We start from the raw sequence: 23,633 nt of genomic DNA, 5'->3' as shown, positions 1-23,633 counted from the left end.
GAAGAGGGATTAAGGCAACATCAAACATTGGATAGGAGTACTAATAATTGGGGGGTTGTTAGTCCCTTCAAGCGTTATTAGCAAATCAAGAGTGATTAAAATACACCCAGTCCTGCAGCTGCTAGGAAAAAGAAGCAAAGGCAATGCAAGTTGCCAACCTCTTACTATGTAAATACTCGCTAACGAGGACTAATGTTTATTGGCAATAAACTTAAAAAACCCTTTGTTTTCCAACATACTGTCAGAACATTTCAGGAATGATGAATGGTATTTTTTTCTTCTTCTCTTAGTTGTCAGGGCTAATTGGGACTCCAGCTCATTTGTGACAAATGGTACGCTGTCCCAGAATGCCTCTCAATCAAATTGGTACAGGATGGATTTCTGCCAAGAAGTGCCCCTAGAGTCATGTTCAACAGTTGTCCTTACTCTCTTCCTCCAAATTCAAGATGTCTTGAGGAGGCAGAAGGGCTAGACAGTCAGGGATGGGACCTTGGGACGGGACTTTGGGAGAGGGAGAAGAATGAGAAAGTCCTAGAATAACAGGACCTTGCTGACTGCACCTCAGAAACAAACAAAAGGACCTAGAACCGGGGAACCCAGGTAGGTGAGGAAAGAAGGGTATGTGCGGGAGACCTCAGCTTTAAAATGTGTAGGTGCTACTAAGACAGGCAACTTGCAGATAGCCAACCACAAGGCAGTGAGGTGTATATATAATCAATCCCAAAGATGTTGCTATGGCAGAATTCTTTGATAGGACCAATCAGAACTAGCAAGCATGAATTTACCCCTGGACAAAGAAGCACACACTCTCCTCTCTGTCTCTGGTGCGCTGGGCTCCTATCTCAGGGGGTATACTCCCCTGCGCCCATGTGGCTTGTGGCCATGTGGGACTGATGGACTTCAGTTAGCTTGGATGCTGAACTACACCCAGCTGCAACACGGAACAGAAGCTCGGGAACTGGCCTGCTTTTGGAACCCCAGCTGCACCTTTTCCAGGATGGGTTTGAGGGGCATGGGACTTCGGAACCTGAGACAAAGAAGCTTCACCAGTAATCCGCTTTGGGTCCCCTTCTTGCTGCCCCTGCGGCAGGAAGCCCATCTATCCCTCAATGAACTTTGCCTCTGTTAACCATTTTTGTCCGTGAATCCATTCTTCGGTTCTGTGAGGCAACGAACTTGGACAGTGAACACCACATTTTGGTTTCACATTCACCCATGACCTCAGTCCAATCCTATGTCTCAAATCTGCCAGGTACTATCTTTTTTAACTAGGAACTAGCCCAATGCTAACACAGTTTCATCTTCTTATATATCTACCTATGATCAGTCTTACGTCTGTGGAAAATATGAAACATAGAATTAATTATTCATTATAGCTGTAAGTATTTTGTGCTTTTATGGTACCTAAATCCTCATATACACCTTTCTAAAACATAAGCATATTTCTAGAATTACAACTTGGCTTGTAATTGTATAAATGTGACTTCATGGTTGGCTTGACAATCAGTGGGTATACAGACAGAATAAAACAGTATTCCCATTCCCCACCATCAATTTAGGCTGGAGTTGATTGTTGTAAAGGACTTCTATTTGTATATAACAATGCATATTTCTAGTACACTTGGATTCATTTTAAAAATCAGTTTTATTCCTTATAAAATAGAGAGAAGCAAAGCATTTCACAAGTCTCATTGTGAAGTGAGAAAAGGCATCTGAAGATACAATGCACAATGTAATGCATATTGAAGGTCCTAGAAAAACAAATCTTTTATATTAGTTCATCATCTAGCTAAAACCTGGCAAAACATCTCTCCACATATTTCTTGGTATCGAGTCTTACATTGACTGGGGAAAAACTTGGGCATAGATAGACCATTCCTTGTATTATATTTAAAAGAACAATGCATGTTCTGTTTCAGGATGGGAAAATAAAAAAGAACCACGGCCACTTACATTGTAAGAAGAGAAGGGTTGCCTACAAATGCTTTCTCAGGTATCGACTTGATATTGTTGCTGTGAAATCCTCTAGGAAGAGAAGAAAAAAATCTTTGTAGGAAATATTGTGCAGGATAAATTTATTTATTAGCCCTCACCGTCTCACCCCATGGCGATTACCAGCACCTTTAGTAACAAGAGGCTCAGGTTAAATTCCTCTGTGCATTTTGAAACTTACATGCCCTCACTCTCTAGGAGAAAAAGAAATCACAGGCTGTTGTCTTGAAAGAGAAATAAAGCCTCTGAAAGTAATAATTGTGCTTTATGGAAACTTACAATCTAATGCTATTAAAGAAAATCCATCTGTTAAAATCTGATAGAGCACTGTTGTGTAACAACTTGAGACAGAGGGAAACATCTATGGAGACATCTATGACCCCATTTGAAGCTAGGAGAAGAGAAAATGGACGTAAGCTGCAGTGAGGCAGATTTAAGTCATGTCCTTGTGAGAACAGAATTTCCTGAGCTGAAGGAAGGTGCTCAGTGAGTCTGTAAAAACGAACTGATTCTCATCTGTTGATGTTAATGTTGTCTGAATGCAGAGGGGCACAGTTGAAGGTCGTGGGGTCCTCTGTGGGCCTGAGGATGAGATGAGTGGCAGTCACTGGTGAGCCTCGCCATAGACAACCATGGCTTCCCAGTTAGGCCGCAGCAGGTTGATTTTCCCAAGGCAGAACCTCCTGAAGGTTGTTGTTGTTTTGTTTTTTTTTTTTTTTTTTTTTAATATAAACAAGCCCATGCAGTCTATCTCCTTTAGCTGTGTGTCTTATTTCTCTCTGCCAGGAAAATAGGCTCTAGGCTTATTTTTCCTTTCCAAGTGTTAGCACATTGCTTACATAGTTTATTTTATTTTATTCTATTTTTTTAAGTACAGTGAAAAACTAATTATAGTATGTAAAAGAATGTATACAACATAATAGCTGAAGGTTAGCTCTACTTTAGTAAAATTGTGTTTTTTAATTAAACATGAGTCATGAAATATTTAAAGAATGTGAAATAACATGTGAAAGCATCTAGCACTGCACTAGGCACATGCATTTTATTCTAGGTTGCTGTACAACCTAGAAATGTTTTTCAAAATGTTCAACAAATAAATGAATTCCATTACAATTCTACACAAATCTATAAAGTATATGAATATTGGGGAAATGTGTCTTAGGAAAGAAGTATGGCTTAGAGAAATATGTATATATTTTTTTCTAATATACATATATTAGAAAAATCCATTATCAATTTAAAAAGATTATTTGATGGTTGCTGATGATAGAATCAATTACAGTATATTTCAAGTGTACTTAATTGTCAGTTATATGAATTAAAAATTTTTTTTCTACTAAGTCACTTAAAAAAAAAATTAACCAAGAATAGAATCTCCCTTCAAATCTGTCCTAAATACTTACAGTTCTTTAAGATTGGAGAGTGTCCTGATTGCAGTGGGGAATTCATCAAGGTTATTATAATTTAAATCTCTGAAAGTAAGCATATAGTATTTTCAGTTTTTCATGTACAGATTCATATATATTATAGTTACTAGGAAAGTTAACAAGTTATTTCAATGGACCAGTATCACTGATGAAAATTCTCATTTCTTCTCTTCTTTCCTTTTGGTTAATCTTTACCTGAGGATGTTTTTTTCTATTGCTTTTTCAGAGAGAGTCAAATTGAGGGTTTGAGGGAGGCAGACAGAGAGAGAGAGAGAGAGAGAGAGAGAGAGAGAGAGAGAGAGAGAGAGAGATTGACATGAGAGGCAGATCAACTGGTTGCTTCCTACAGGTGCCCCAACCAGGATGGGGAGCGAACCCACAACTCAAGTACATGCCCTTGACTGGAATCAAATCCGAGACCCTTTAGGTCCCCAGGCTAACGCTCCTACCATTGAGCAACACCAACCAGGGCTCATTCCTTCTCTTTATGAAGAGTGGTTTGCTTGGCTTGCTGATCACCACCATTCCACAAGTCTCTGCATTAATATGGCCATGAGAAATTTCAAAGTCAAGACTCAATGGCACAGGGGCATTTCAAAAAAGGGAGGGGACATAGGTTTCAGTGATCAAGTAGGAGGGATGCCTGGCCAAGTGTTAAAAGCTTGCTAAAATGGCTCTTCACCTGAGCCGAGCTCACTTAGCTGCCAGATTGTACGTGCACTACTCTGGGCTCCTGAATCACATGCTCTTCCTTGTTCCCTCCTCCACTCTCTCCTTCCCCCTGCTCTTTAGAGTTTTGCCTGACAGGACCTCTCAGAGAGCTGCTTTGGCCCTGGCTCCTGGGGAGTGCCTGTCTCCCTCACAGCCTGAGGTCCGGATGACAGCCTGCTTCTGGAGAGGTTTATATGTGCAGGGTACTCTCAGGAAGAACATCAGGTCTAGAATTTTCTCAGGGACACAAATAGTGATTCAGATCAGAAGTATGACGCTTTCGTTGGTCTGGGAGGCAAAGCTCTGTATTATTTTTCACGCACATAGATGGGATAGCCAAACAATCTCAAACCATTAATTTCCCTATTTGTTATGACACAAATGGCTTTTCAATTCCATTACTCACACGAGCTTTATAGATTTACTCCACCTTATAGCTACATCTTTGTATGAAAAATAATTGCCTCCTGATCTCTGGGAATGGCAGATTTCCCAGATGACACAGAGAAACCTTTTGGTCAGGCAATCAGATGTGGTTAGATCTTCCTCTGTGGAAAAGAACTGCTATTTAATTTTAAGAGAGAGATAATTTAATTGAGTTAGACATGAATCAAGATTCCTACTTGTCTGACACAAACCATCCTTAAGCTGGAAACTTGGTTCTTTTGTGGACATAAATTTTCCTCCTGTTTGTAAATCTCTCCAGATGCTCTGTTTTGATTAAAAAAGTACGGGGTCCTTATAAATTACTTGGATTTCTAGTGAGAGAAAGGAAGACATTGGGAGGAACCAATTGACTGATCCTCAGCCCTGGGCAAGGGGAGGGGAGGGGGTCAGTAAGATGTTTCTCCTGAAGTGTTTTATTCCACGGTATTCACCTGCAACCCTGGGTCCTCACCTAAACACGAGGGGGTGGGGGAGACTATTTACGGAAATACCCATCAAAGCCCATCTGTTTTTGTTCCCACTGAGTTGAAAAGGACCGAAGGTGCTTTCCATCCCTAAGATCCCCCACCCGGCTCTGTGTAGATTAGGGAGAAGTCCTAATTTTTCCTAGCAGCCCCATGGAAATTGTTTGCCGAGGCCATTGAGTTGACATCAAAGTCCTGCCTGGACAAGTTCATCTTTGGCATTTCCTTGTGAGGACAATTGCTCCCTTCTAGGAGGAAACACAGAGCGACTGAAGTAACCCGGGAAGGAGAGCTGTTAGTGCGGATCGGCCTCAAGAAGACCACGGACAATAGACGGCCTGGAAGGAAATGGGTGGATGCAGAGCTGGTTGGAAGTTTGACTGATCAGGTTCAAGTTGTTAAGCTCTGTGTGCAAACGATTAATGGGCTCCAAGGCCACCGTAGAGTGGTCTCTGGTTATCCCCTTCTGCAGTCCTGTCACAGGCAGCACTGTCCACTCAGTGGCCCCGTGTGGCTTATTGTGCTTGAGTAGTGAAAACACGAGGTTTGAGTTGGGACACAGCTGGAACCACCCTCCTCTCCCAGCACACTCAGAACCTGCTCTGCCTGTCGCTGCACCCTCCCTCTGCCTTTCCCATTCAGCAGGGTGATGGAGAGCAGCTCCCAACCTGGGAGAGGGCTCAGCCAGGTGTGTAGCCCATGAGAATCCCGACTCCAAGTGGCTTTGGGATACACTGGAGGCCGGTGGTCAGCAAACTGCGGCTCTGTTGACTAGCTGGCGAGGCTCTAGTTTTATTACAGGTAGCAACTCAAAACTAATTTTTTGACTTTTTCTTTGGAAGTAGAATGTAGTAGTGAACGTGGATTTTGAAGTCAAACTAGAGAAGGAAGTAAATCCCAGTTATGCTATTGACTATTTATGTGATGTTGGTAAAAACCTTGATAGCACTGGACCTAAGATGGGAGGGTAATGTCTGCTCTCCTAGGATGGTTGTAGGATTCACTGAAAGTGTGCCAAATGTCCAGTGCCATATTTGACTACGGATATACTCAATACATGGGAGCCACCATAACTTGTTAGTCTTTAGATTTGCTTTTAGCATGAACCCTGTGGTTTCCTAATTAGAGAACTGTTCATCTCAGATGGCAGCCTGGTCTGCATCCTGGACAATAAAGAATTTATTCTTTTTTTAAATGAAATTTTTTTTTTATTGTTGATATTATTACAGATATCTCTCATTCCTCCTGCCCCATTAGCCCCCTCCAGCCCTTATTCTCACAGAATACACATTTCCAAACACATAGTCTCTGCTTAGTGGAAAGCATCTCCTTTAGCTAATAATGATTCTAACTAATTTATCACTCTTGCTAGATCAAGATAAAATCTTGTTTAGCTTTGCCAGGTGTGTGTTTGTGTGTAAGATAAAGCTGCAGTGGATATCTGTTTAAAGCTCAGGCAATTAACCAAACTCAACAGCAATCTTGATTTTAAGGCTGTTTTGATTCCTTCAGAATACTCAGGAAAACACTGAAAAAAGGGAAACAAATAAAAGGTCAACTCACAAAGTCTCTAGGCTGTGGAGCCCATCAAAGCTTTTCTTTCCCAGAGAGTGGATTCTATTGTTATGGAGATGCCTGCAGGAGAACATTACAGACAGTCAGCAAGGCACACTGCACATAGAAACTTAGGCACATTTTAATCGCTTAAATCCAAAGAAACTTAAACTACAGAATGCACTAATTATATACAGGAAATGCTTTGTTGAACGTTTTGTAAAAACGGTTATATGCTCCGTTCACTCTTGCCATAGATGATTTTATACCTTAGAATTTAATAGGCAGTCACAGTTTTACCTTTCAGGTTGAGATATCAGGTAGTGTATTACAATATGAGCAACATGATTGATAAAAATAAATCCAGGTTGCTCAGTGTGGTTGTTCAGCATGTTTTCCGACAGGGGTTAATTAGCATGGCTTTGGAGGGAGGGTGATAAGAATGATACTGACAAATGGAGGGTGGAGGGAAGGTCCTGGTGTGTCAGCGCGTTTTTTTTGTTGAAGCTGATGACTTATGATGACTACATTCCCAGGGCAGGGCCACAGGGAAAGAGAAAACAGCAATTTTGACGGCAGAAAATGATGATAATATATTTTGGCTGCCCAAGGAGATGAGTTATCTTGACACACTATAAGTGTGTATAATTATCTCCACTGGCTCAATGGTAAGTGAGTGAGGACAAAGCCAATGAGAGCTACTGTGTGCATAACTGGAAACTGGATCAAGCCCCAAAGAGGGTTTTGGAAGATGAGCTTAAGGAAGACAGCATGAAAAAGAATAGCTGGCTCTCTGTAAATCTATTTCCTCTAGTGCAGTGACTTCCAACTGGTGTGCTGCAGAATTTTTAAAACACATACTACCTGACTATTGAGTCAGGGGCACTTAGATTGTCAAATAATACAAGAGTATTTATTTATTTGTTAATCCTCACCCGAGGATATTTTTCCATTGATTTTTAGAGAGTGGAAGGGAGGGAGAGAGATATATAGAGAGAAACATTCATGTGAGAGGGACATTGATTGGTTGCCTCCCACATGTGCCCCAACCAGGGCTGGGGATAGCAAACACAACAACAACAGTCAGTGTGAGTGAATCAAAATTATACTTTTTTCCCCCCTCAGATCGGCAAAAATATAATTTTTGGTGTGGCCCCAAATTTTATATACATGGGGCATATTTCTACACTCTCACAGAAGACTGGTTATTTTTTCAAACTACTAATTGAGAATCATTTTGATTTACTGAAACAATGGAACCTAGACATATAGTGGGGAGGGATAGACATGCATAGCTCACTCTCAGGTTCATTCTTGCTTCTCTTTCCTTGGTAGAGATTCAAGAGTATTTATTTATTTGTTAATCCTCACCCAGGGATATTTTCCCATTGATTTTTAGAGAGTGGAAGGGAGGGGGAGAGATATAGAGAGAGAAACATTCATGTGAGAGGGACATTGATTGGTTGCCTCCCACATGTGCCCCAACCAGGGCTGGGGATTGAGCCTGCAACTAAGATACATGCCCTTGACTGGAGTTGAACTCAGACCCTTCAGTCTATGTGCCGACGCTCTACCCATTAAGCCAAACCATCTATGCCAAGAGTATTTATTAAATAACTAAAGGCCCCATGCACAAATTTGTGTACAGGGGGGGTTCCTTGGCCTGGCCAGTGATATAGGCCTATGGGGGGGGATTGGCTGGGGGTAGGGACCCTGGGAGGTTGACCAATGTCCCCCACCCCGCCCCCTATCAGGGCAGATCTGGGGAGCCAGCCAGCCAGGGGGAAACTACTGGAGGTTGGTTGTGGGAGTGCACTGACCACCAGGGGGCAGCTCCTGCATTCAGCATCTGCCCCCTGGTGGTCAGTGCGTGTCATAGCGACTGGTCCACTGGTCATTCCGGTTGTTCCAGTCATTTGGTCCTAATTATCACTTAGGCTTTTATATATATAGATAAGAATGGCATATTTCAATTTGACCTGAATTATAAGTTATTATCAGAAATAAGGCATTTTTACTAATTGTACAGTATGGTGGTTACTTGTACAATAAACAATGGGCAGAGGGCGTATTTTATTATATTTGAATGCTCAGCAGTACTTGGCACTTAGCAGGTATTCCATAAATGTTGTTTCATTCTTTTATACAATTAGAACACTTATGAGTCATTTTGGGGAGGAATTCAGGGTTTTTTCCACACTTAAAATGTCCCTATTCAAGATTTGAAAAGCCAGCACTTTAAGGTCAAGGTCTTAGAGTGAATTTAGAAATTGTTAAGAGAGAGAGAAAAAAAAAAAATCAACAGAACTTACAGAACTACCAAGCTGGAGAGGTTTCCAAAGGCATAGTCTGGGATGTGGTGTATTTTGTTCAGGGCCAAGGTCATGGCCTGCAGTGCCGATAAACTTCTGAAAGCCTGGACAGGGATTTCCGTCAGAGCGTTGTCATCCAGCCACAGGTGCCGCAGGGAGTGCAGGCCGCTGAAACAGCTAGGGGGGACGTAGCTGATGTGGTTGGCATCCAGCCGCCTGGGGAAGAAAGCAAGCGAGAATGGAGGGGAGAGCAGAGCCCAGCAAACACCCTCCATGTGCTGATTAACATGAGCAAGGCGGGCGCGGGCCCTCACGGTCCTCGGATGTCTGGAGCATTTTGCTCTCTTGCTAAGCCCTCTTTCTCACTCAGAGGAGAGCCATTGCTTCTGAGGTCCCCTCGGCTGTAAAATTCCATGGCGCTTGGTCCTCTTCCAGGCTTGTGGGGAGCATGCTTTCACGCCTGAAGGGGCCTCCCCGGATGTATAAAGATTCAGGTGAGGATCTTTTAGTTTTCCTTTTCTGACACCAAGTGAAAGACACCCTGTCTTCTCCCTCCCGCCCCAAGCCAAATACATGTCTTTGTGTTTGTCCTCCAGACTGTTTTGAACATACTGAGCATGCTAATCCACTGGTTTGTTTATTAAGCTCTGGGAAAAGATTGTTTCAGTATTTGAAAGGAACGGAGTGATTTGTAAAGGCCGTTCCAGCGCTGGAAGGCCTAAAGACTGCTGGCTTTCCTGCTCCTCCTAACCATTGGCACTGGGCAGATGTTTGTTTTTCCTGACATTTTAAATGAATAATAAAATTAACAACATTCCCAGTTTTTGCTTCCTTTTTTTCCACACACCATTTTTCCCCCATCAAATGGGAAAAGACATCTAAATATAGATCTGGTTAATGAGGTGTTGCAACTTCAGAGCCAGCAGAGGGAGTGCAATACATTTATTTCCCCCCCTCCCCCGCCCCCCCAAATCCAACACAAACAGCAGCTGTGATGACAACGCCTTTAACTTTTCTCGTTGAAGTCCTCGTTGAAGTGACCGGACAGACAAATAATGACACATTTCTGCAAGGTGCATGAACAATAGAACTGCCATCGCTCCCCCAGGCTTCCCACCGCCCTCACTCATCTTTCCCCCAGTCTGTTCTTCAGGATCGCCCATTTGTTTGCATTTTCCCAAGCTGGGACTTAAAAGAGGAAGAGTTGCATGTCAGGCCGTCCACGCATTAAGAGAAGGATTAGGAAATCACGAGTGGATTTTGAAAAATATTTGAGGAAGTATTTAAGACTAAACAGATGTAGGAAGCACACCAGGATCAGGAAGCAATCCCCTGCACAGCAAATTTAAACAATTTAGAAACAGAGAGACTGCTCTGCGGTAGGGAGCCAGGGAACGCGGCTCCCTCACTTTTGGTCACAGCGCTTCGCTGGTCCTCTGGCTGCTACTTCTGAGTGGGAACAAGTGATGCCGTCAAGGTCGTGAGCCAAGTGGTGATAGGAATGGAGAGAAGATCACTTGGAACGCAGTTTAACAGTCTGGCGTCATGGCCCACTCACAATTACATTTCCCGTGGAACAACTGTTCCCGCAGGCAGTAGGAGCCCAGCTTCCAAACAGCTCAAGGCTCTGTCAACAGATGGAGCTGGAAATGTTTAGGAAAACTCAACACTGTCTCTTCCCCTCTCTCCTGCAACAACATGCTCAGCCCATGTTCAAATAAGGTGTAATTTCATCAGGGGCGAGAAGGTGATTGTTATTGTTCGACCAGAAGGAAAGCACATATGTAAACTCCCTTTAATGACTGTGCTGATTAAAGAAGGAAGACTTTATTTAAATAATATGAGCTTCCAAGTTTTAGTTGACGTATTGTCTGATTATTGCCAGTTGCTTAGGCACTGAAACGCCGAGTGGCTTCTAAGAGTCCTGAAAATGACTATCCTTAAAGTTGAGTGCAAACCTTGGGCTACATTTATGCAAAAGACTCTCACAGAATTGAGTCACAGGCTTGTCTTCTTGGGTCTCTAAGGCACTACCGAAGTTCCTGCTGGATCTTGAAGTGACCGTCGGATCAGTTTCCAATGTTAATAAGTCAATTTTTCTGGATAGATGTCTTTTATGAATCACTCCCCCGCAGTCCCCCCCAAAAAGGGGTGTAATCTGGCCTCTACACTGTCATCTAAAATTACTATCTTAGAGTAATTTGCTATCTGAAATGAAATGAGCGAGGGCAACTCTTTAAGTCTTAATAATCTGAGTACTAACACTCTGAGTACTAATACCCATGGATTCAATACTTGGCTATCCTGATTGCAGCACTAAAATATTTCTCTGCCAGAGCAGTTTCATATAAGAAGCTCTCAATAAACGAGATTCCTTCTAAATGCAGCATTTTGAGGTCCATGTCCACCTGGCCTCAGTGGTCCAAATCTAATTCAGAGAGTGGCATGTTGTTCGCATTCAGAGGCAGTATCTGATTTAATCTTAACAGAAGATCCCCAGGCTAAACTGGAGTATGGAATTAATTATACAGCCAGTCATACAGGTGGTTCTTACAGAACAAGGTTCAGACTGTGGACAAAGCAGCTGGCAGGGCACAACTTGTGCCTATTCTGTGAGCAAACAAAGAGCTCATATTATATCAATCTGCTCTTTTGGGGCAGCTGGACATTTTCTATTCATATGCTTGGAAAATGCAACATTTAAGCAGTGAGGTATAAGAAAAAGGACACTAGACAGAACATGAAAATAGGTAAAAAGGTGGTTCTATAACATTATCAGGAGCAATAAAAATAACTACATTACATAGCTTCATTTTTAAGTGTTTGTTATTCTGTTTCATGCAAGTCACAAGGTGTGTGTGTGTGTGTGTGTGTGTGTGTGTGTGTGTATGTGTGTAAGCAGCTCAGGATCTGTGAATTAGTGCAGGGATTTGGAATGAGAAATCTTGGATTCAAGTCAGTAGAGCAGCTTTGTGACCATGGCCAGTCAATAGACTCAGTTTTCTGTGAAATGGGGACAACACTTTTCTGTCTTAATCGGGTTGCTTATGATTAAAGAAAAGAACACAACGGAGCTTTGTAAGCCAAAATGCATCTTAATGATCTTAAGTTATTTCAACTTGAAGCTGGTTAACAGTTTGTGTTTTTGACCATCAAAACAATTCTCAAAATAAAAAAGGTAAACTCAAATGTTGCCTTAGTCAAAATTTAATTAAAAATAAATGCTAGGTTGCCAGTGAATTTGTTTGAGAAACACAGACAACCTTTTTCACCTCTCATAAGAGTAATTATTATTATTATTATTTAAAAATATATTTTATTGATTTTTTACAGAGAGGAAGAGAGAGGGATAGAGAGTCAGAAACATTGATGAGAGAGAATCATCAATCAGCTGCCTCCTGCACACCCCCCACCGGGGATGTGCCCGCAACCAAGGTACATGCCCTTGACTGGAATCGAACCTGGGACCCCTCAATCAGCAGGCCGACGCTCCATCCACTGAGCCAAACCAATTTCAGCTCATAAGAGAAATTATTAAGAGGTGTCTGTAATTATAATTAAGAGAAGTCACCCTTAATATTTATCCTTCATTATTAGCATTATGTGTGTAAGTGTGTTCTGTTCCTGATACATTATTGAATATACCACCTTCTTTCTAAAGGTGAAGGAGAAGTGGTGACATGTGGAAGATGTCACATTCTCAGAGAAAGTTCCTAGCAATAATATTGGCATTTAAGTTTGTATCTATCAATAATGTGATAGAGGCAGCACAAAACCTGCATGCAGTTAGATGCCATAAAATAAAAATCTTTAGCAATGGGAATGGCTGTGGAAAGATCATGCTGATAGCACTGTACAACAGGAATGGGTGGGAAAGTGACTCAGGCAGTGGCAGTGATCAAGGAGAGAGAAGATGAGTGCCTGGAGGAAGTATGGAAATGGAGAGGAAAGTCTGATGTAGAGATGCTAAATAAGTGAGCCTGACAGAACGTGGAACTCACCAGGTGTGGCCAGAGGAAGTAAGGAAGCTATGATGACTCTATGTTCCATCCTGGGCAAGTGGATGAATGTTACCCAGACTTATATAAATTAAAAATAAAACAGAACTGCATGTTCACTGTGAATATAGTTCTTTAATATCAATGTAACCTATGTGATGAAAAACTAGGAAGGTAACAGGCAAAGAAAAAAAAATCAATCTTTTATGTCAGACAAATAAAAGGTGCTAATTTTCCTACCCTCTTATGAAATTTTTTCCATAATGTTTTCATGCATTACGGAAGGTTAATTGTACAAATTGTATTTTTTTAAAGAAACATCTTGCCAATTTACTCTGTGCCTCTGAAAGGAATTTTTGGTTTCTAAATTGTATTATTGTGGGGATTAGAAATTCTATAAACTCATTCTTGCTATTGTTGTTCCAGAAAAATAGTTCTTTACACATATATCTTTTATATAATTATTTGCCTGTGTATCACACAAACTTACATCTTTGTTTGAGAATGTTTTTGATGAGCCATCTATACTAATAAAAGGGTAATATGATAATTAGACCCGATAGACCATACATCTTCCGGATATCCTTCTAGACAAAGCCATGGTGGGAGGGCTGAGGAAGAGGCAGTTAGGGGCAATCGGGTAGGCAGAGTGGTTAGGGGTGATCAGGCCAGCAGGGGAGAGTGGTTAGGGGCGATAGGCAGGCAGACAAAGGCAGTTAGGGGTGATCAGGCAGGCAGGCAGAGTGGTTAGGGGTGATCAGGCAAACAGGAAGGTGAGCTGTTAGGAGCCAGTGATCCTGAATTGCGAATCCACATCCCCCAAGGGGTCCTGGATTGGAGAGGGTGCTGGTGAGGCTGAGGGATTCCCCCAGTACACAATTTTCATACACTAGGTTTCTAGTTAACTATAAGACAGAGTTAGTCAAAAGATAAGCCATTGATCTTGGCTAATTTTATATCTGAGATTACTGTAATAATGTCAATTATTAACATAGATTACTTGAGGGGGGAAAAAGCTTAGGTGTGAAGAATGCTGCAGCTGCAGGCATAATAGCATTAAAAGAATGAGGGTTCTTTCAATAAATGAGGGCTCTTTTCCATTATAAATCATGGCATCTTCATGACTGACATTGCTATTTCATATTTGGGTGAGCATTTTTCTTTGTACATTTTAAAGAAATGACCAACTCTCTTGTATACACATTTGTATTGAGACCATTATAAACAATTCACAAATAGTCAAAAGACCCAGGTGATTGAGATAATTTATAAAATCTTAATAAATAAAACCATTTTCAGTTAACTTACTATTGCAACGAAAGAGATCATATAGTTCCACGCTTGTGTATAACACAATTTGAAACTTCCAGTCAAGATGGTGGCCTAGGCCGGACCGGTTTGGCTCAGTGGTAGAGCGTCAGCCTGCGGACTAAAAGGTCCCGGGTTCGATTCCGGTCAAGGGCATGTACCTTGGTTGCGGGCACATCCCCAGTGGGGGGGTGTGCAGGAGGCAGCTGGTCGATGTTTCTCTCTCATCGATGTTTCTAATTCTCTCTCCTTCTCAATTCCTCTCTGGGTAAAATCAATAAAATATATTAAAAAAAAAAAAAAGATGGTGGCCTAGGTAAGGTAAACACTGTACTTACCTCCTCCTATAACCACATCAAAGTGACTATTAAACAACAGAACAACTATCATTCAGAACCACCTGAAATATGGCAGAATGGAAGTCCTACAACTAGGAAATTAAAGAAGAATCTACATCAAGACTGGTAGGAGGGTTGGAGATGCAGAATTGGCTGGTCAGACACCCATGTGTGGCAGATAAAAACCAGGAGGTATATCTCAGTTGCAGAGGTCCCCCTTGAGGAGCGAGGGGTCACAGCCCCACAGCCGGCCCCAGCCCAGGTTTCCAGTGCCAGGAAGAGAAAAGACCCCATAGCTTTTGACTGTAAAAACCAGCAGGGATTGAGGCTGAAGGAGACAGAGGCTGTTGGAGTTCCAGGAAGCTCCTCTTACAAGGCCCATACATGGACTTACTCAGACTAATTCCTTCTGATCTCCAGCGCTAGGGCACCAGCTTGAAAGACACCAGAGTCATATGGGGAGGAATTGATTTATGAGCGAGAGCTTGTGTGTGAGCCCATGTGCATGTGTGTGTGTGAGTGTGTGTGTGTGTAGCTTTCTACCAGACATAGAAAATTGTTTCTTTGATGAGCCCTCCCCTGACAGTGCAGGCAGGTGGGTGCCATATTTGAAATTTCATCAACCTGGTTCACACTGTTTGCCTTGCCCTGGTGATTCCCTGAGGCCCACCCCACCCAACTTTTGAATCTACTTAAGCTGTTTCCAGTGGCTTTTCCATTGAATGGCCTGTCTTGCTCATGCTCCAGATTTTCCTAAAATCTCTCAAACAAGCAACATCTGGCCTCAGTGTGTCCCATACTTCTTGCTAAGTGGCCCCAGGCTCAGCACTAGCAGAAGTTGGTCTTGGTTCAAAGCTCACCTGGGCACATCTAAGCCTAGCATAAGAAAAGCCACCTGTAGATAACTTTGTAGCTCATGCTGGGTGGCCCCAGGCAGAACAAAGGTGGTGGCTGATCTCAACCTATACCTCCTGAGAGGACACAGAGCCAGCATACTGGGGGACAGCCTCAAACCACATCAAAGCATCATCCAACCACCTCCACAAATGACACATTCAAAGGGAAGACTCAGTAGGAACCAGAACCCCACTGAAGTGTGGGGGGACTGCACAGCTGATCCTCCATGATGGCCAGAGGTCAGTGGTTGCAGCCAGTCCTTGCAGCTGTTCAGGCTGAGGGTAAGTCACTTCCAGTGATGTGCCAACAGCAATCTAGGCTCAACTACAAAAGGGGGATGTATTCAGCCCATATGAGGGGATGGGCTGAATACATCACCTCAGGTGCCCAACTTGGGTGAAAAGGGAGGCAATGCCATTGGACTCTACTGAACACCGACTACATTAGGCCACTCCACAAAGCCTGGGAGATATAGCAGCTCTACCTGACACATAGAAACTCAGAAGGTTGCCAAAATGAAGAGACAAAGAAACATTTTCCAAGTGAAAAACAAAACAAAAACCAAACAAACACACACACACACACACACACAAACACAAAAACTTGACAAACGGAACTATATGGAGAGAAGCAATATACTAGATGTAGAGTTCAAAACATTAGTTATAAGGATGCTCCCTGAACTTAGAACTCCAAGATCGTTAAAAAGGACCAATCAGAAATGAGAGGTACACTAATTGACATGAAGAATAATTTACAGGGAATCAACAGTAGAGTAGATGAAGCCAAGAATCAATCAGTGATTTGGAATATAAGGAAGCAAAAAATACCCAATCAGAACAGCAAAAAGAAAAGAGAATAAAAATTTATGAGGACGGTATAAGGAGCCTCTTGGACAACTTCAACTGTACCAATATTCACATAGTGGGGGCGATGAAAGGAGAAGAGAGAGAAAGAACAAGAAATTAAATATCTATTTGAAAAAATAATGGCAGAAAACTTACCTAACTTGGTGAAGAAAATAAACATACAAGTCCAGGTAGCACAAAGAGTCCAAAACAAGTTGAACCCAAAGAAGCCCACACTAAGACGCATCATAATTAAAATGCCAAAGGTTAATGACAGAGAGAGAATCTTAAAAGCAGTAAGAGAAAAGCAATTAGTTATCTACAAGGGAGCTCCCATAAGACTGGCATCTGATTTCTCCACAGAAACTTTATAGGCCAGAAGGGTTCAGGGTGATGAAAAGCAATATTACTCTACACAGCAAAGCTATTATTTAGAATTGAAGGACATATAAAGAGCTTCCTAGACAAGAAAAAGCTAAAGGAGTTCATCACCACCAAACCATGATTATATAAAGTGTTAAAGGGTCTTCTTTAAGAAGAAGAAGAAAAAAAGATTAAAAAAATGAACAAAGTGGCAAGAAATGCATATCTATCAACACTTGAATCTAAAAAAATAAAATAAATGAACAAGCAGAGAAGAAACAGACTCACAGATACAGAGAACATTTGGAAGGTTGCTAGATGAGAGGAAGTTTGAGGGGGTGGATGCAAAAGGTAAAGGGATTGAGAAGTACAAATTGGTTGTTGCAGAACAGTCACGGGGACTACCATGAGGAAGATAGTCAATAACATTCTAATAACTATGTATGGTGTCAGATGGATACAAGATGTATTGGGATAATAATTTAGTTAGTTATATAATGTCTAATAACTGGGTATACACCTGAAACTAATATAATAATGTATGTTAATGTAATTGAAAAATAAAAAATTATTAAAAAATACAGTTTTACAAGGTACCTTAACTCTTTGCTATGGTGAAATTTTATTGCATTGGAAAACATTGGAGTTGAATTTGTCAGGAGACCAGCATATTTTCAGGATAGAATTTCATCTATTTGAACTCTTATAGATTGGATATATATATATATATATATATATATATATATATATATATATATATATATAATGACTATATATAGTCATTATAATATGAGAGACTTTTATTATTAGTACTACTTTTTTTTTTTTTTTAAATATTGAGGGAGTGGCCACAATGTGAAATTTAATGAAATTTTCCACCTATCTCCTTGGATTATATTAAGCATATGAATATACATAAACATCATAATTGCTCACATGGGAATTTCTGCTTTTGTTTTTTCTAACATTCTCTATCTTATTTGTTGGTAAATTTAATGCAAACCAGGAAGAAACATTATTGCTTTATGTTTACCTTTGAAAAGTTAAAGTTTTTTTCCTCCCACTTCTCCAACTTGGGGAGAGATAAAGTCAGCGGGTTCATTGAAGTACAGTACTTTTGAGACTAGTCACCTGATTGACCACCAGTCAGATGAAATGCCAACTGAACCAAACTTCTGTCTCTCTGGCATCATTGGGGAATGCAAGATTCCAGTGAGAAATATATTGTAGAGTCAACTTACATTAAGTTGTTCACTTTCTCAGAGGCCACCACTACTGTGAATTTTATAGATGATCTATAGCCAAAGTAACATGAGCATTAACTTCTTCAGTTTCATTTTTCTCCATAGAAAACAAAGACCATCTTTTCATCAGTGGCACCATTAGTCTCCCAGGTACCACCAGGGTTTGAAACCTGGGGGTCATTTTGAATATTTCTATTGCTTTCCAGCCAATCATTCACCAAGTTCTCTCCATTTATCTTTATCTCAGAGACTCTCCATTTCCATTGTCTAGTTCAGTCTCTTATCTCTTCACACCTGTATTATTGCAACAGCCTCAGAGCTGGTCCTTTTGGCTTTTTGATCTCTTATCTCTTCAATTAACCCTCTAGGCTGCTGCCAGATTAATCTCCCTAAAAGTGTGCTTTAGGTAATTTCCCTGTTAAGAATTCCTAGTTCTTCCACATTACCACTCCTTTTACAGAAACTTCTCATTCTAATATTCTAATCTCTTCATCCACCTTATCAAGCCAAACTTCTGTCTTATTTCTCTGTCCCGGTCAGGTCCTTCCCACAGAACTTCTGGGCCTTGTGTTCATGAGCATCCCCCACCTCCTGCCTATCTAAATTGTATCAATTTAATATTGCGGGGTTTTTTTGAAGTAGAAAAGTTTTCAGCTAAAACAATGGGAAAGTTAATTCTTATAGATAGATCAACCCAAATTCCCTGAAGAAATTCCTAGGGTTTAGATCAGCTCCAGAATGGCAGGTGGGAAAAGCCAGGGTACAGAGATAAGAGTTTGCAGCCAGAAATCAGTGAATACGGGCTTCAGTCAAACTGAGGGAGATTAGCTGGTCCTGAGCAGCAGTGTAGAACACCACTTAGAGATTAAGGCTTCAGTTCAGCAAGTATTTCTTGAGTGCTTGCTTTGCCAAGGTGCTGCACCTGGCGCTGGAGATCCAGCAGTAAACCAGGCAGTCAAGGCCCCAACTTTTAGTGACATGTTCTATACAGATTAGTCAGATAACCAAGTCAGTATGATGAAGTGTTAGGTGAAGGGAAATGCATGGTAGGAAGACCTAACCTAAATTAAAACTGCCTATGTGTAACCTACTTAGTTGTTTTTCTTCAAACTCATGTATTTAAGATCAAACTCAGCATCTCCCACCCTTTCCTCCCCAAATGTAGTCCTCTACCAGGGTTTCTTATCTCAGAGATGGGCTTCATTAATCATGTGGTTATATAAATCAGACTCTCAGGAATCATCCTTGATCCTCTTCCTCCTTCATTCTTCATAGCTAATCCATTGCCAAATATTAGTAATTTCATCTAAATGGTTTTCAAATCCATCTCCCTTTCTACATCTCCATTGCCCCCATCCTGACAAAGTTTTCCTTTCTCTCCTAGACAATTTCAGATCTGCTCATGCCCTTTCCTGCCTAAAATCCTCCAGTGGCTTCCCATTGCTTTGACAATAAAGATGAAAAGTTTTGACATGTTCCTTATGGCCTCCAAAGGAGCTGGACTCCACCTGCCTCACTAGGCTCTTTTTTCACTTCTCTCCCCCTCACTCTTCCTGATTCAGCCACACTGACATTCCTTCTGTTTCCTGATGTGCCAACTTTTCCCATCCTCCGGCCCCGCCCCTGCCCTACTATAAGGTCTTACACATATAGTTCCCGCTGCCTGGAATGCTTGTCCCTCTTGCCTTTGTCTAATCAACTCCTACCTTTGCAATAGAAACAAGATACCTTTTCTCACCTGCAGTTTCTTCATCAGGAAAGTGGAGTCAAGTTCTACCTCACAGGAAATGAGGGATCACACAACCAAATACACGAGGGAACACTAAAAATGAATGTCTGGCCGCACTATAAAAGTATTGTTGCCTTTTCTTCTTCAATGTCTTTATTTCTGTCCTGCAGCATTATAACTGTTCTTTCTTTTTGTAAACCTTCAAGCACGTCTGGAGGAGCACGTGTTTCTGTCAAGCTCCCTCCTTTCCCAGGCTGTAGTGCCTGTTCCCTGCAAGGGGTTTCCTGAGGGAGGCAAGAGAGTGTGGTGGAAAAGAGCAGATCTTGGAGTCCGAAAGACCAGAATTCTTATTCCAGACTCATTAGCCTGACTTCATTACAAGCCATATGACCTTGAGAAGGTCAAGTAACCTCTGAGTTTTTTTGCTTCCTCATCACTAAGGTTTCTGTGAGGATGAAGTGGGATGATGCAATGCAGGTAAAAGTGCTTCATAAATACTGATGGCTGCTGCTTTCATAGCCATGGCATTTAATAAGCTCCACATTCTGGTTTTGTTTTTGCAATGCTCCCATTCTCTGCTGTTTTTGATGTGCCTTTTCACAGTTCAGTACAGACCTCATCGGTCCTGAAAGGGGGGAAATGCTGCCCTTTCATGATTTGCCTTCCCATAGCAATCACCCTTTAGTTCCCCAGAGTTTAATTTACTTTCCAAAGCCAACCTTCATTTCACCTGACAAGCTAAAAGAAGTTTATTTTACTCCTCATTCCACAACATCCATGTTCCCTTTTAGGTATTTGACTGTCATGTATGTGATTTGTCAGAGCTCTGGCAGACCACTTGATGTAAGAATCTTGCACATACGAAGCCTTGCATGAAGTAGTCCCATCCCCCCCACCCTCTCTCCGTATATGATTCTGAGACAATGCTCTAAAGTGAGCTCTCTTCTTATAAGCACTGCAATGAAAGGGCTTTGTCTCTGAAAATAATTACCTTCTAATGTTCAAATGAGGTGGGGGGACAAGGCAAGACTTCCCTTCCTCATTACAATTCACTGGGTGCTGGTTTGTGCTTGGTTCCATGAAGAGAACTCTCAGTGTAACAGACAAAACCCTCGACCCCTAGAACTTCCAAGTCCACCTCCATCTCACAAAATATGCTGGCGCTTTTGTGATAAAACAAAACAAATAAAAACCATAGTATATTTTTATTAAATGGGCTTGTAATTTCTCTTTCTGGAGAGTATTTTAGTGGAAGGAATGATTGTCACTAATACTAAAACCATTATTCTTTTTTTAAAAAAACCCCTTTGATCCTTTAATCTTATCCTCTTGGCTACCTCACCTTGCTTTCTGTCTGCTCACACCTCTTTGTCTTGTGTTACTTCCTTCCCATTCTTTATCCGTGGAAACCCAATAGGCTTCTGGGTATTAGCAGGAGAAAGCTGCTGCTGGTTCTAGGTTTTCTTTCTTTCTGCTCAGCCCTGTGAGTCCACTGCCTCCTCGTCACCCATTCCTCTAGCTTCTAATCTTTTTCGACTATTATCCGCAATACCCTACTGTGAAGTGTCTGGGTGAACTAACTGACATTTCGAATGATGGTCCACGCGTGAGGTCTGTGGCCCTGAAATGGGGATTACAAAAAGAAGCCTGAATAGATCATGTTCCAGGCAGAAACTACACGTTCCTCTTAGATTTCAGAATATAGTCTGTGGTGAATATTAGCTAATTGGAGAATGGAGATAGTACTAAAGATATGTCTCATTCTTCTTTCATTTTCTATTCACCAAACTATTATTTTTGTGATTGAGCATGCTCCCCAGTTAGCTTTGGTAGTGCAGACTTGGAGTAGAATCTGACATGTATTAAATCATTCTCTGATTAACTGGCTACGTCATTTCCTTTGATCATCTTGTGTTTCACTAATGACATGCTTGAACGTCATTAATGACTATGCAAATGAAGCAAAGATTTTTAAAAGTAGATCCATTTCTTAACTATTAATACAAGGTGTGAGGGTATGGGAGGGTTAAGTTTTGAATTTCCATCAAATTGCTGTAATCTGACCCTAGTCTTGAAATGACTATAACGCCAAACGTTTTCTTGGTGAAATACAACTCACTGTGAATTGTGATTACATTTCCGATTCCTTTCCAGAAAACAGAAAGGAAATTAAGTTATGTTTGATTACATTACAAAAAACCCAACTGGTGTCTGGGCAATCACGACCGGTCAGAAGCCAAACGCGCACATTGTTCAGGGGCCGGCCCTGGGCCACGAGGCTCCAGAGCATGGACTTGGCCTCTCACTCTTTAGCTGAGCAATTTGTAAGCATCAGGAGAGAGTTAAAGGAACATGAACGTACCTATCTGTTTTCATTATGAACAAAGCAAAAATGTCTTTTGTTTATGCAGGATAAATGGAAAATTACATCTCTTGAAACACGAGTACAATCTGTTTCTTCCTCACCGCAGTGCTACCCATTTCAATATATCAAATTTCTTAAACTTTGCTCAATGAAGCCGAGTCATAGGAGTGGAGCAGAGTATACCAGTGACCTGTTTCAGTAGTCCTCAAGCACTCTTGGTTGGTTAGGCCGCTTTGTTAGTAGCACAGAACACTCAAAAACATTGATTTCTCAAATACGTTGGCCATACAAATCACCTGAGAACATGGTTAAAACAAAGCTTCTGACTGAGACTGAGATGAGGCCCAAGGTTCTGCATATCTTAGGAGGTGCTGATGCTGCTGGACCACATTTGAATATCAGGGTCAAGCAGCAGGGGGCCTCTGAACATCACCTGCCCAGGCTGCCAGTGGAGTTAATGGGCAGTTGTGAGCGGTTTCAAGTAAATACAGACAAGGCAACCCTGACTTTTACTTCGTAGTCCACGTACGTTTGTAATTCATACTGGAATGCAAAGTACGGGTTTTGTTACTATTTTATGTTTAAAAAGAGTTCTGGAGAATATGTACATATCATCTGAAAGAATTCTACAGGACACTCGTTCTCCTGGTCTTCACTTAAGAAGCTCTTAACTAGGTAATGAAACTAGTTAGGAAACACTAACATTCGGATTTAATCATGTTGGGGTACAGCCTAATGATTCTTCTTGGCAGCCAGGGCTGAGAAGTCCCCTCTATCCCCCCTGAAGTTACAGAGCCAGGCAAGTATTCAGGGTGCTGCCCCCACTGCCCCGCACTCGGTGGAGTGCTCCTTGGAGAGAGCATGTATAATACAAAGAAAATAAAAACATCAAGAGAGACAGAGAGAAAAGGAGGAACCGTTGGACAAAGGGTGGAGGTCTAAGGGTGGCAGCAGTCCTTTCAGTAACTGCATGGAGATAACCCTGGTGGTGGCAGCCGGATGCGGCTGCTCTCACCCTCTGTTACTCACACTGATGCAGAAGTAGCATCAGGCTCAGGCATGGCAGGGAAAATGGATGCAGGATGGATACGGAAATGCATATTTGGAATAACCATTAGCCTCAAAACGAATGCTTAAAGGAAGCAGGAGAAATGCTATTAAATACCTTGAATTTGGGGCAATAGTAAAAATTTAAAGGGGCTCACTATTGCCCAAACTCACAAACTGGGTACGGGGCTCCTTCGGTTGGTACAATTTGGCATCTGTGTACTTGGTGGCTAAATCTTTGCTTTTTTTTTTTTTTTTTTGGTCAAGTCTTAACTCTTGCATCAAAACAGCACAAAGAAATGTAAGTGAGAAAAGTGGCATGGCAGCACGAATGGCCAACATCTAGCACCTCACAAGGGTCTGTCTGCGCCCGGCGAAGGGACCCCAGATGAACATGACATAACCAGCTGATACAGTCCAGCGGGTACCAGGGCCCAGTGTCTATCCAGATGCCTCTGTTGGATGTGATAAGCGTCATACTAGAAAGTTAGCCCCTGGCTTTTTTTTTTTTTCTTTTTTTTTTTTTTTCAGGGAACACATACTTATAAAGTTTCAAAGGCAATTGTTTTTTGGCGAACCAGAAACCAAA

At 41.6% G+C, this 23,633-nt stretch overlaps 1 protein-coding gene across 1 annotated transcript in view; it reads right to left on the bottom strand.

Annotated features, from left to right (window-relative positions):
* LGR5 (leucine rich repeat containing G protein-coupled receptor 5) overlaps positions 1-23,633 on the bottom strand; it is a 139,214-nt gene that overhangs the window by 26,859 nt on the left and 88,722 nt on the right. The window contains exons 5-8 of the mRNA XM_036458393.2: positions 8,908-9,123; positions 6,605-6,676; positions 3,396-3,464; positions 1,954-2,025 (exon numbers count right to left, since the gene is read on the bottom strand). Of these exons, the coding sequence (XP_036314286.1) occupies positions 1,954-2,025; positions 3,396-3,464; positions 6,605-6,676; positions 8,908-9,123 (429 nt within the window). The remainder of the gene's footprint in view (positions 1-1,953; positions 2,026-3,395; positions 3,465-6,604; positions 6,677-8,907; positions 9,124-23,633) is intronic.

This window comes from Pipistrellus kuhlii, unplaced genomic scaffold, assembly GCF_014108245.1.
Source record: "Pipistrellus kuhlii isolate mPipKuh1 unplaced genomic scaffold, mPipKuh1.p scaffold_m20_p_3, whole genome shotgun sequence".
In the NCBI taxonomy this organism is placed as follows: domain Eukaryota; kingdom Metazoa; phylum Chordata; class Mammalia; order Chiroptera; family Vespertilionidae; genus Pipistrellus; species Pipistrellus kuhlii.
This window is presented reverse-complemented; position numbering and strand designations above follow the sequence as displayed.